This window comes from Mustelus asterias, chromosome 12 (assembly GCF_964213995.1).
Source record: "Mustelus asterias chromosome 12, sMusAst1.hap1.1, whole genome shotgun sequence".
NCBI classification, from domain to species: domain Eukaryota; kingdom Metazoa; phylum Chordata; class Chondrichthyes; order Carcharhiniformes; family Triakidae; genus Mustelus; species Mustelus asterias.
In genome coordinates this window covers 60,730,011-60,744,378 of record NC_135812.1, presented here as the reverse complement: position 1 = coordinate 60,744,378, position 14,368 = coordinate 60,730,011, and the positions used below count along the sequence as shown (strand labels likewise).

Below are 14,368 nucleotides of genomic sequence, written 5' to 3'. Positions count from 1 at the left end.
GAAATGGGAATTCGGTGGGGAAGAAGTGCTCTTTTGCTTTCTAACCCTATAATCTCCAGAAAATGGTCTTGTCCTGCTGCAGTCAAGGCTCCAAGGGAGAGAGCTGATTGATATCCACTCCATCTGAGGAAGGAGCAGCGCTCCGAAAGCGAATGGCATTTGCTACCAAATAAACCTGTTGGACTTTAACCTGGTGTTGTTAAAACTCTTACTGTGTCATTAAGGGACATAGCTGCAGGATGACTTATTGGAATCTGAATATTGGAAAGTACATGACATTTAGGAAGGACAGGAAGCTAAAAAAGAAGTGGGGGGGAGCGGGGGGGGGGGTTCTGTTAATTAAGGATTAGCACATTAGAGACGGATGACCCGAGTTAAGGAAACCAGGAAATAGAAGGGGTTTAGATAGAGATGAGAAATGATGAAGGCAAAACATCGCTTGCGGGAGTGGTATATGGGCACCGAACAGTAACCATATGGTTAAGGGAAGAGATAATGGCAGCTTGTCAGAAAGATACAGCGATTATCATGAGGGATTTTACTCTACATATAGACTGGAAAAATCAGATGGGCAAAGGTAATCTAGATGAGGAGCTCCTGGAACGTTTTCAGCATATTTTCTCAGAACATCGCATTCCGGAGGGCAGGTTATACTCGACCTGGCATCGTGTAACGTGTTGGATTAACTGCTGACCTTATAGTGAAGGTGTCCCTAGGTGGCATCGATCATAATAGGACTGAATTTCACATTCAGTTTGAGGGAGGGAAGGGTGGGTCTGAGACTCGTATTTTAAACTTACATAAGGGCATTTATGAGGGCATGCAAGTAGAGCTAGTTAAAGTGATCTAGTAAATTAGGTTATGGTATCAGTCAATAGAAATGCAATGGCAAACATTTAAGAGGATATTTCAGAAAACAGAATAGGTACATTCCAACAAGGAAGAAAGAAAATCGAAGAAGAGAGCCCACAATCCGTGGTTAATTAAAAAGTTAAAGATAGATTAAACTTAAAGAAAAAGCATATCATTGTACAAAGATTGGTGACAGGTCAGAAAATTGGACAGAATATAAAAAATACCAAAGAATGACTAAGAGATTGATATGGGCGGGGGGTAGAATTAGAGTACTAGAGAAAGTTAACTAAAAATATAAAGATACGGAGTGAAGGTTTCTATAGATATTTTTAAAAGAGTTCACAAAGTGAGCATTGGTCATATAGAAAAGTGAGACTGAGAAATTAATAATGGAAAATAAGGAGATGAATTGAACAGATATTTTGCATTGGTCTTTACTACAGAGGGTACAAGTAACATCCCAGAAATGGCTGTAAATCAGAAAATGGAAGGGAGGAACTCAGGAAAATTACAACCACCAGGGAAGTAGTACTGAGTAAATTGTTGCAACTGCAGGCTGACAAATCCACAGGTCCTGATGGACTTCACCCTAGGGTCTTAACAAGTGGCTAGTAATATATTTGATGTGTTTAATTTTCCAAAATTCCCTAGGTTTGGGAAAGGTCCTATTAGATTGGAAAATAACGAATGTAACTCCTTTTTCAAAAACAAAAGTGGAGGGAGACAGAACTATGGACTGTGGGAGGAAACCAGAGCACCCGGAGGAAACCCACACAGACACGGGGAGAACGTGCAAACTCCACACAGTGACCCAAGCCGAGAATTGAACCCAGGTCCCTGGCGCTGTGAGGCAGCAATGCTAGCCATTGTACCACTGTGCCACCCTAGATTCACAGAGAGAGAGCTTTATTCTGTACCAAACCTGTATTCTATCTGCCCCAGGAATGTTTGATGGGACAGAGGGAGAATTATTCCATATCAAACCCATGCTGTACCTGCCCTGGAAGTGTTTGATAGAGTTGACCGTAAAATGGAGAAGTGTTCCAATCCCCAGAATTAATATCATTCACTTTGTCGTGCATAAATATCATCAAGGATAGAGACCAAAAAAAGGGAGTGTAAAGACAAAAGAGTTTCTTTTAGTTTACCTGATAAGCTTCTGCGTAGGACACAGCCAGCTGCCCCTGGTCATACAGCATCTTCTCAAAGTGAGGAACATGCCACCTCCCATCTGTGGAATAGCGATGGAAGCCCTAGCAGAGAACAGAGCAATACTGTCAGTCAAACAATCATCCACTCTATCTGCTGACAGCAATGCCCACACCTTCCTGAGTGGACAGTTCATTCCGACATATGAAATGTGACCACACTCCAAACCTACCCTTGGCTGTGCAGCTCTCAAGAGTGTCTTGAGGTCATGAAAGGCACCAGAAAATGCAAGTGGTTCCCATCATCACATCAGGGATTCACAGAAAGCTCTACAACCAGGGAAAGACGGACAGGGTATGGGTGGCCTAGTTCAGGTAGAATCCCCAGTGTTTCTGTCGCAGTCTGCCTAAAGCCAATCTGAGCACTGCAAATCAACAGGTCCACTTTCAGCCCAGCATGAACACACATGGATCCAAACATTAAATGTTGTCGAATGCAAAGACATTTAAATTATCTCCTTGCTAGAACTTTCACCTTTGACCTGCTAAAATTCTATATTTTGAGCTGACCCACAGAGTCAGTTGTCTCCAGCAGCAACAACAACTTGCATTTACATATCTTTAGCATAGTGAAACATCCTGAGGTGCTTCACACGGACACCAAACAAAATTTGCCACTAAGCCACAGAAAGAGACACCAAACTATCTGACCAAAAGCCTGGTCGGAGAGTTAAGTTTTAATCGAATACCCCAAGGTGTAGGGAGGGCATTCCAGAGTTTAGGGTCCAGGAAGCTGCGGGTACAGCCATCAATGGCAGAATGACTAAAATCAAACATGGACTGTGGGAGGAACATGTACAAGAAGACAGAAAGGTAGGAACGCAGAGATCTGAGAGTTGAGGCTCTGAAGGAGTTCACATCGAAAGGAAGGACTAAGGACATGTAAAGGTTTGAACACAAGGATGAGAAGTTTTTAAAAATTGAGACACTGGGGGGATGGGGAGCCAATGTAGATCACCAGCACAAGAGGGATGAAAACACAATTTTATTCCAATTTCAGTCATCTCACACTGCCACTACAGCCCACAGGACTGAGTTGGCAGCAAGTGGACCTCATTATCTTACAGAACTGTTGCCAACTGAAGGCTCTGTATTATCAAAGGTTATCAATAATTAAAAGCACCAGTTCTGTCCTCCGACTGTTAACTTAATTCTTAAGTAGGTCATGTACACGCTACAGTCACTAACACTCCAGAACTGCACAGCCTCAGGATAAAACATGTTATAATGAGGCTTCTGCAAAGTCTGTCTATGAAGGCACAACACAAAAAAACCAAGAGCCAATGTTTAGGAGCCTTCTGATGGAAGCAGTGCTGAGGGCGGATAACAAGGGAAAAGAGCCTGTCAGAATGGAATCTGTGGCACCAGCAATAAAGGATAAAATCATGATATCGCAATTGGGTTATTGTCTAATCAGCAAATGGCACATTAGAGCCTTAAACATAACAGAAGTTCCCTTAGAAGACAGATATTGGGCAGATGGGAGAAAAGAGCAAAAACAACAGACAACATGAGTAAGTTGTCAGAGGTTAAGATGATGAAAGTTTGAGATCTGAGGAGGTTTTTGAAGTTGAGGGGAGGTACACAAGAGGGATCAGTTTAGGGAGCATGGACAATGATTGTGATGGAAAAGACAGGATGAGCAATATAATTTAGTGGTATTTCCTTGGCTGCCCCTCAGCTTTGGATATCATGAAGCAGGCTTCATAGTCTTGAGTATGTTAACAGCAAGTCTTTATTAACAACTCATAACTGTGTACAGTAGAGGGTAGTCTGAAGTTGACTCCATCATAGGTCTCTATCCACCCCATCCATCTTCAGATTGACCCTGGCTCTGGGTCATGTGCTCTTAGAGCACAGTTGTGGGGTACTGTACTCAGTCCCACATTAACCCTCCATGTGCCAGACCCTACTACTAGCACAATTGTCCCAGGTGAATTAACCCACTCTGTTCTTCATCTACTCTTGCATTTCACCTCACAGATTGTTAAGACAAAATCGTCATGAAGCTCCTAAAGGTCCAAATCATATGCTGTACTGTTGTCTTTCTCATCATCCTTCTGTTAATTTAGGACTTGCACATTCCCTGATCAGGTAGGGTGTCGGTTCATTGGATAGTTTTCCTGTAGGAATTCCAATTCAATTTTCCCACATGTACACTGGTGACATCCAAGCTCTACTTCACCCCCACTTCTCTCAACCAGCTCTGAATTGTCACACGATGTATGCAACTTCCAGTAATTGCCCTTATTTTCCACCACAAATTCTGTTCCCTAGTCAAAGCTCCATCCATCTCCCTGGCATCTGTCTGTGACTGAACCACATTATTTGCAAACTTTGTGTTGTAGATGAGCATCTGGCCACTTATCCATTCCATCATCTTTTACCATCTCCATTACATCCCCTAACCATATACCTGTCTGAGCTCATCTATTGTTGAAAACTGTACAAGTAGGTCACGTACGCAATAGTCACTGTAAGACTCTAGAGCCACTAATGCATAGCCTCAGGGGTAATATGCTATAATAAGGAAACTTCGGCTCTGAAGCCACACTGACTCGAAACGTTAACTCTGTTTCTCTCCCCACAGATGTTGCCAGAACCAAGTTCCTCCAGCATTTTCTGTTTTTGTTTCAAACTTCTGAAAATATTTACCACAAAGTGTAACACTAATGTGTCAAGACCCAATGTTTAGGAGTCTTTCTGACAGCAATAGTGCTGGAGCTGGAAGGGAGCTTTTTGGTCAGAACCGAATCTGTGGCGTAGAGGCACGGGACATAACCGTAATACTGCAGCTGAAGAATATTGGCCAAGAGATAATTCCTTGCTCTTTCTCAGATAGTGGATTTCTCCTGAACCACTGGATTGGACAAATTATAAAGAGATTGTTGCATGGAGATTTGACACAACAGCTGAAGACTTCATTCAAATAATTTCCCATGGAAAGTGACAGATTTTGTACACAGGGCAAGTCAATTCCTCCAATATATCAGCCACAGGATAGTTGTCCAATCAGGTGGTTCAGGAGATGTTCACTACCTGAAGGAGAACAAAGAATTATCTCAGTGCCTTGGCCAATATCCTTCTCTCAACCAACAGCATCAGAAAGTGCAGTTGGGTGTTGTCTATTCAGCAACAGGCTTATTAGCCAGTTACCTCAAGATCTGTCTATTTCAATACAGGCCTGGCCAACCCCCGAAATTTCACCCTACATAAATTTGAATTCATCCAAATATCTGATACTTGGATCCCAACTCACACCAATTCCCATTCACCCAACATCCTTTCGCTCACTGAGCTACATGGGCTCCCAGTTCACATGGGCCTCCAATTTTAAAATCCTCATCCTTCAAGCCTCCGAGATATCTGCACTCTTCCAATGCTGTCTCTTGTGCAACCCGATTTTAATCACTCCACCATTGATGGCTGTACCTTCAGTTGACTAGGTCCCAAACTCTGAAGTTCACTCCCTAAATCTCTCCACCTCACTAACCCCACATAAGGCACTACTTTAAAACTTACCCTTGTCCAGGTTTTTGATCATCTGTCCTAATAGTCTATAACGTGGCTCAGTGCCAAATTGTGCTTTATAACATCCCTCAAAAGTGCCTTGGAATGTTTTACAATGTGAAAGGCGCTATATAAATGCAAGCTGTCATAGTTGAAGACTTAATGGATCTTCATCCCATAATAAATCCCAAAATCAGGCCTTCAAGGTGGACAATGTTTCATTAGTTGCAGCCTGAGATATGAGGTGGATGGAAGGGTAAAAAGAAGTGCAAGTAGAAATGAGTTATCTTGACTCAGTTGGTAATACTCCCACTCAGACTCAAAATATGACCAAGACCAAAATCTCAGCATATGATCCAGGATGACCAGGGGACTGGAGCACTGACTGTAGGGATATCTTTGGATGAGACATTATAATCAAACATTTATCTGTTCTGGTGGTTCAATTGAACATTAAACATCCCACAACAGAACTTGAAGAACAGAAAACTCTCCCACTGTCCTGGCCAACAAGTGGCCCTGAGCGTCAGTGAGCAGGTTACTGCTGTGCATGTGCCACCTGATTGCACTGTCAATGACACCTTCCATGCGTTGGCTGTTGTACAAGTACAAATGGAAGTCTGCCTTTCAAACCAAACATCTGACTATAACTCAGCCCAACCACATCGCCACTATGTGCATCTACTTAGACCACCTCAACGAGGAAGAGCTTTTCACTGCAATCCAGGCCATCTTACCTGCCCAACATGATCATAAATTCCTCCAAGGGCCATCATTTTCAGTGTGTGCAAAGCCATCTGCAGTGCATGTGTTCCTTTCTCTCCCGTCTTGTTCAAAGCCCAGAAACGAAACAGAAAATTGAAGTTCACTGTTTGGGAAAGAAGAATGATTTTCACCAAATTAAGCAGAGATCCTGAATTAACCACTGTCCCTGACCATTACAATGTAATGGAGAAGTGAGAACTACCCAATTTACAGCAAGTCAGGGTTCCCTGCCAGGAATTCATTTGTTGTGACCTCTTTTTCACCTGATCCTCCAATATCTTTCTCCATGAAAGATTTCCCTCTCACTTCTCTACTTTATCAATATTACCAGGGTCCATTCTCTTTGCTGATTCACCTTCATGTACACTTTCCTCTTTCACTTCTCCTGCCCTTCATATATTCCCTCCTGGGCGGCACAATGGCACAATGGTTAGCACAGCGCCAGGGATCCGGGTTCGATTCTGGCCTTGGGTCACTGTCTGTGTGGAGTTTGCACGTTCTCCCTGTGTCTGCGTGGGTTTCCTCCGGATGCTCTGGTTTCCTCCCACACTCCAAAGCTGTGCAGATTAGGTTGATTGGCTGTGCAAAAATTGCCCCTCAGCGTCAGGGGAACTAGCAGGGTAAATACGTGGGGTTACAGGGATAGGGCCTGGATGGGGTTGTTGGTTCAGGCTTGATGGGCTGAATGGCCTCCTTCTGCACTGTTGGGATTCTATGATTCCTCCCGTATTGAAATGAAAGTCCATTGCACTGTTCCCCCTACTCCAAAGTATTGCTTTCAATGTCCTCCAAATTGTGCAGCCCCTCACATCCATTCCTCTCACAATCTTCATGTGTTTAAAACCCAAGTTTCCTGTCATCCACCTGCTTAATTAATTTCATCTCCACCGCTAATCGCTCTGACCTTAATGGTGCCCTTGGTCTGAAGCTACAAGTTAAAAACAACCAACACCATATAATTTTGAGGAAAGTTAAAGCCGTGGTAGATTTGTGCCTTCTTACACTGACATTTTAATTATAGGTACACAATTACAAACAAATTGCCAAATAAGATACATCTTGAAGGGTAGCATTGTATCTGGACAAATTACAAAGGGGTTTTTGTATGGAGATTTGACACAACAGCTGAAGACCTCTTCAAATCATTTCCCAAATTTTGTGTACAAAGTCAATCCCTCATCAATATATCAGTAGGAAGTAAAAGAGCTGGGCTTATCATCCACAGGCTAGTTGTCCAATCAGGTGGTTCAGGAGATGTCCACTTTCTGAAGAAGGACAAGTGCCTTGGCCAATATTCTTCTCTCAACCAACAGCACCGGGGCGGCACGGTGGCACAGTGGCTGGCACTGCTGCCTCACAGCACCAGGGACCCGGGTTTGATTCCCAGCTTGGGTGACTGTGTGGAGTCAGCACGTTCTCCCCGTGTCTGTGTGGGTTCCCTCCCACAGTTCAAAAGATGTGCTGATTAGGTGCATTGGCCGTGCTAAATTCTCCCTCAGTGTACCCGAACAGGCGCCGGAGTGTGGCGACTAGGGAATTTTCGCAGTAACTTCACTGCAGTGTTAATGCAAGCCTACTCGTGACACTAATAAATAAACTAAAACAAAAAGAAAGTGATCAACTGGATAAACGTCTTCCCAACATTTATAAGATCATATGGTGTTCAAACGGATGTTGTACCTGCCTACTTAGTGTGTGTGTGGCAAGGACAGCAATGTACTCCAAGACCCCTGCAATCAAAGGTCCCACCCACACTCAACGACCTGGCTCACACAGTGGATAGCCTCATGGGTGCTGTCAGTGCCAAAGTGAGTCAGCACCTCCAGGGGAAAGAGGGGCAAGGCAAAAGGTTGCAGGTAGAAAATTGCTGCACCCACTATGAGCCAAGTCCCCTCACATCACTAGTCAGGCATCCCCGATAGTGTTCAATGATGGAATGAATATAATGAAAGCAAAATGCTGTTAATCTCCCTCTTCTAAACCATTCATTTTTAAGAAGGGGCAGAATGGATAAAATACTGGGCACATCTTGTTCACAAAGCAATGATAAAGCTGAAGCAAATATTGCTTTGCCGTGCCGGACTACTCAAATCTAGTTTACTGCTGTGTTCATCTGGCATGCTTAGTTTCTGGACCATGTTTTGATGACCATAAGCCTCATGAGTTATTTGCAGTTAAATGATTTTAAATAGAAAAAAACATAAATCAGAAAGGAAAAACATGAGGAAAAGAGCAATTACTCACAGCCCTGAACTGTTTTCTGAGCAGAAAGCATGCAAATTGTATGTGGCAAATAAAATCAGACATCAAGCAGGAGCCAGGGGCAGATATAATCTATACTGAAGTGCAGTAAGGGAAGGAACATTCGCAATTATCCACAGCCTAGAAACACAATGTAGCTTTTTCTCCCCTTATATAAGTCACAGGGTTGAAATAATCAGTAATGATAACTTGCATGTTTAATCCCTTTAAGGTAATAATAGATCCAACAACAACCTGAATTTATACAGCATCTTTAACACAGTAAAATGTCCCAAGGTCTCTCACAGGAGCAATATCAAACAAAATTTGGCACTGTTTTTCACAAGCCAGAGAGGGAGGGAGGGAGGGGGAAGGACAGCGAGACAGGGAGAGAGGGAGGGGGAAGGACAGCGAGAGATGGAGGGAGGGAGGGGGAGGGACAGCGAGAGAGGGAGGGAGGGGGAGGGACAGCGAGAGAGGGAGGGAGGGGGAGGGACAGCGAGAGAGGGAGGGAGGGAGGGAGGGAGGGAGGGAGAGGGACAGCGAGAGAGGGAGGGAGGGAGAGGGACAGCGAGAGAGGGAGGGGGGAGGGAGGGGGTAGAGAGGGAGGGGGGAGGGAGGGGGGAGGGAGGAGGGAGGGAGGGGGGAGGGAGGGGGGGAGGGAGGGAGGGGGAGGGACAGCGAGAGAGAGTGAGAGAGGGAGGGGCAGGGACAGCGAGAGAGAGGGAGGGAGGGAGGGGGAGGGACAGCGAGAGAGGGAGGAAGGGAGGGGGAGGGACAGCGAGAGAGGGAGGAAGGGAAGGGGAGGGACATCGAGAGAGAGATGGAGGGGGAGGGACAGCGAGAGAGGGGGGAGGGACAGCGAGAGAGGGAGGAAGAGACAGCGAGAGAGGGGGGGGCGGAGGGGGGGCGGGCGCCCGCGCGTAAGGGGGGGGCGGGCGCCCGCGCGTAAGGGGGGGGCGGGCGCCCGCGCGTAAGGGGGGGGCGGGCGCCCGCGCGTAAGGGGGGGCGGGCGCCCGCGCGTAAGGGGGGGCGGGCGCCCGCGCGTAAGGGGGGGGCGGGCGCCCGCGCGTAAGGGGGGGGCGGGCGCCCGCGCGTAAGGGGGGGGCGGGCGCCCGCGCGTAAGGGGGGGGCGGGCGCCCGCGCGTAAGGGGGGGGCGGGCGCCCGCGCGTAAGGGGGGGGCGGGCGCCCGCGCGTAAGGGGGGGGCGGGCGCCCGCGCGTAAGGGGGGGGCGGGCGCCCGCGCGTAAGGGGGGGCGGGCGCCCGCGCGTAAGGGGGGGGCGGGCGCCCGCGCGTAAGGGGGGGGCGGGCGCCCGCGCGTAAGGGGGGGGCGGGCGCCCGCGCGTAAGGGGGGGGCGGGCGCCCGCGCGTAAGGGGGGGGCGGGCGCCCGCGCGTAAGGGGGGGGCGGGCGCCCGCGCGTAAGGGGGGGGCGGGCGCCCGCGCGTAAGGGGGGGGCGGGCGCCCGCGCGTAAGGGGGGGGCGGGCGCCCGCGCGTAAGGGGGGGGCGGGCGCCCGCGCGTAAGGGGGGGGCGGGCGCCCGCGCGTAAGGGGGGGGCGGGCGCCCGCGCGTAAGGGGGGGGCGGGCGCCCGCGCGTAAGGGGGGGCGGGCGCCCGCGCGTAAGGGGGGGCGGGCGCCCGCGCGTAAGGGGGGGCGGGCGCCCGCGCGTAAGGGGGGGGCGGGCGCCCGCGCGTAAGGGGGGAGCGGGCGCCCGCGCGTAAGGGGGGGTCGGGCGCCCGCGCGTAAGGGGTGGGCGGGCGCCCGCGCGTAAGGGGGGGCGGGCGCCCGCGCGTAAGGGGGGGGCGGGCGCCCGCGCGTAAGGGGGGGGCGGGCGCCCGCGCGTAAGGGGGGGGCGGGCGCGCGTAAGGGGGGGGCGGGCGCCCGCGCGTAAGAGGGGGGGCGGGCGCCCGCCCGTAAGGGGGGGGCGGGCGCCCGCGCGAAAGGGGGGGGCGGGCGCCCGCGCGTAAGGGGGGGGCGGGCGCCCGCGCGAAATGGGGGGGCGGGCGCCCGCGCGAAATGGGGGGGCGGGCGCCCGCGCGTAAGAGGGGGGCGGGCGCCCGCGCGTAAGGGGGGGGCGGGCGCCCGCGCGTAAGGGGGGGCGGGCGCCCGCGCGTAAGGGGGGGCGGGCGCCCGCGCGTAAGGGGGGGCGGGCGCCCGCGCGTAAGGGGGGGGCGGGCGCCCGCGCGGTGGGGGAGGGGCGCCCGCGCGGAGGGGGGGGCACCCGCGCGGAGGGGGGGGCGCCCGCGCGGAGGGGGGTGGCGCCCGCGCGGAGGGGGGTGGCGCCCGCGCTGAGGGGGGGGCGGGCGCCCGCGCAGAAAGGATGGGGGGGGCGCCCGCATGTACGGGGGGCGGGCGCCCGCGCGTAAGGGGGGGCGCCCGCGCGGAGGGGGGTGGCGGGGGCCCGCGCGTAAGGGGGGGGCGCCCGCACGGAGGGGGGGGCGCCCGCGCGGAAGGGACGGGGGCGCCCGCGCGGAAGGGACGGGGGCGCCCGCGCGGAGGGGGGGGGCGCCCGCGCGGAAGGGATGGGGGCGCCCGCGCGGAGGGGGAGGGCGGGCGCCCGCGCGGGGGGCGGCGCCGGCGCAGAGGGGGGCGGCGCCGGCGCAGAGGGGGGCGGCGCCGGCGCAGAGGGGGGCGGCGCCGGCGCAGAGGGGGGCGGCGCCGGCGCAGAGGGGGGCGGCGCCGGCGCAGAGGGGGGCGGCGCCGGCGCAGAGGGGGGCGGCGCCGGCGCAGAGGGGGGCGGCGCCGGCGCAGAGGGGGGCGGCGCCGGCGCAGAGGGGGGCGGCGCCGGCGCAGAGGGGGCGGCGCCGGCGCAGAGGGGGGCGGCGCCGGCGCAGAGGGGGGCGGCGCCGGCGCAGAGGGGGGCGGCGCCGGCGCAGAGGGGGGCGGCGCCGGCGCAGAGGGGGGCGGCGCCGGCGCAGAGGGGGGCGGCGCCGGCGCAGAGGGGGGCGGCATCCGCATGCACACACACTCCGGCACCTGTTCGGGTACACTGTGGGAGAATTTAGCATGTCCAATGCACCTAACCAGCACATCAAGTCCAGTCCTCCTCCCATTCTAGACTAATGCCAGGCCCCTCTAGTTTTTCCTCCATATCTCCCCTGCCCTTTCCAAACTCATCTCATTCATGAGGTGTTTACAGATGCTGCCCCATGACTCCATTTCACTATACTCCACACCACCCAGCTTCCTTTCCTGCCTCACGAACGCTCAACCTTGTCCCGTTAAATCACAAGTGAAAGGGAACTCTGGGAAGCAGTTTGGAGAAATGCCCATGTGATGTGGTTGCCATGGGGTGGCAGTTTTAATGCCTTTGCATAGTATCTCGCAGAAAAAGGACAGCTGGTTTTTGAGGCGCAGAGACAAAGAAATGACTGTTCTGGAAATGCAAGGGGAACAGTTATTTGTTAACAACCAATCAGGATGCATGTAAGAGTTCAGTTTCTGTTCAAAAGAATCGGGAAGGAATAGATGGGGCTCTTGAAAATTTAAGAAACAAAGTCACCAAGGTGTACCTTGCCAATGATGGTCATATCCCGGGAAACCTGGGCTGAGTGGAAAGATTCCTGAAAGTTTGACCTGGCATGGTGGGAAGAAATGAAGCTTTGTTGGTGAGCTGAGAATGACTTTCTGTAAATCTACTTATTTGCCAGAAGCGTGGCCTAAAAGTGTTTTGTAAGACATATTTTGGTTTTGTTAGTCAATGAATGCAAAACTTACCTTTTTCTATCACTAGATGTATCAGTTGTCTGTTAATTAGTGTTTTATCCATGTTGCTTAAAGTTTATTTGTTACAACAAAAGTCTTAAATGTGAAATCTTGTCCACAGGTTTATTTCTGTTGACAGTATAGGAAATTAATTTCTTTTTAAAAGTTATTCGTCTCTGCAGGAATTGTAATACATGGCAATGGTTCCTTCTTCCTTTTAAAAGCATCTGCCAACATCCCTCTCCTCAATAAATCCCACCAATTGATGAAGCATTTCAGAAGTGTAATCACGGTTGTAATTTAGGAACATTGGGAAGACCAAAGTCAACTATCTTTGCGCTCCACTAAACGTTCCAAAACCCGACCACAAATTCCACTCCTGAACGGCCATAAGACATGGGAGTAGAAGTCGGCCATGTGGCCCATCAAGTCTGCTTGGCCATTCAATTAGATCATGACTGATCTGATGTGATGAGCTTCATCTGCACTTTCCTGCCTTATCCCCATAACCCTCTCCCGATTCATTCCATTCACTGCCTCAAGCTGAACAGACTGTTGGCAAACCCAACACCTGGTTTTTTTCTGAGCTAGTTCTTTGCACCATTAAGACAACCTGCCTCAACACCTATAATGTCAGTTACACCCAGCCCCTCGACTGCTGAACTCTCCATAAATCAGCCTCACTAGGCTGAGATATTTCAATGCTTTCCCTACTGACCTCCCATTTCCATCCTCTATAAATTTCAGTTGAATCAAAACTCAGCTGCCCCTATCCAACCTCACATCAAGGCTTTGTGCCCATCATCCCAGTAATCATTCAAAGCCGCTGCTTCCACAACACCATATCTTGTCTCATCTCCAAATCTGTAACCACACAAAACTCCACACAGCTCTAATCCAGTAGCACCTCTCCTAGTGACTGTGTTTTCAGCCAGCTAGGCCCCAATCTCAGAAATTCCCTCCCTACACCCCTCACATGCGCCACCTCCTTTTCCACCTTGGACCACCTTTCAAACAGACAAACATTGATGAGCAGGGAAAGACAAGGTGGTCCATTAAGACTTGCTCTATGATGGCCCAAGCATCAAAGCTTAACACTTCTTCCCCCTTTTCACTGTTCAAGGAGCAAACGGAGAGCTAAACACAAGAGCCCAGGACATTTTACATCATGGGATTATATTCACCAGTCTGAGTCATGTCACTGATGGAAAGTCTCCACCAGTGACTTTCTGATCAGATCCCTGCATCGCCATTCTCCTCCCTATCTTTGTAATCTCCTCAAGCTCAACAACCCTTTAAGATCACCACATTCCTCAAGCTCTATTCTCTTGTACAACCCTCACTTCCTTTGCCCCACCACTGACAGCCATATCTTCAGCTATCTAAGCCCAAGTTTGTGGGATCCACTCACTAAACTGCTCCATTTCTCTCTCAATCCTCCTTTGTAACCCTCCCTCGAATCGATCCCATTGCCCAAGCATTTGGTCACCTGTCCTAATATCGCCTTCTTTGGCAGAGTATCCCAAGCATTTGTCTGATTGTGTTCCTCTGAAACATCGAAGATGCTGTATAAATGCAAATTGTTTCTGTGACCAAAGGCTGATTGCATTTTTAAATCTAGCTCACGATTCTCACCCGGTGAAGGGAACTTCGGGGACTCACGAAATCCTCCATATTCATCCTCATAGGAATGGGCCAGCTGCTGGAAGCATCTCTCCATCACCTGGGGGCACGGTGGGGTCACTGACTCCTTGTTAGCACCCATAGTTACCCCCTTCTGGAGCGCTGTCAGGATCTTGTTGCTGCGTTCAGTTAACTCACTCCGGTTTCTCTTCCACTGAAACATATGTTTTAGAACATGAACAAAATTCTTATTATTTAAAGCTATCTAGTGTCTTAGCAAGGCTCTGGGCCGGGGATTAAATAAACATCTAATCTGAAACTCAGGGCCTCTTGCTCATAGTTGGTGTCCCAGCAATAAGTAGAGTTTCAGTAACCCAAGTTAAATCAGAACTAAATGCTTTTTTAACCAATGGAGGATATGTAATAAATATGTTTTCCCATAAGTTATGCCTTCTCCGTGC

General features: G+C 50.7%; 1 protein-coding gene across 2 annotated transcripts in view; it reads right to left on the bottom strand.

Moving 5' to 3' along the window:
* The window catches only part of spata20 (spermatogenesis associated 20), a 385,479-nt gene that overhangs the window by 352,477 nt on the left and 18,634 nt on the right, over positions 1-14,368 (bottom strand). For both annotated transcript variants that reach the window (XM_078225324.1, XM_078225325.1), the window contains exons 6-8: positions 13,920-14,121; positions 6,311-6,441; positions 2,004-2,108 (exon numbers count right to left, since the gene is read on the bottom strand). In XM_078225324.1, coding sequence (XP_078081450.1) covers positions 2,004-2,108; positions 6,311-6,441; positions 13,920-14,121 — 438 coding nt within the window. The remainder of the gene's footprint in view (positions 1-2,003; positions 2,109-6,310; positions 6,442-13,919; positions 14,122-14,368) is intronic.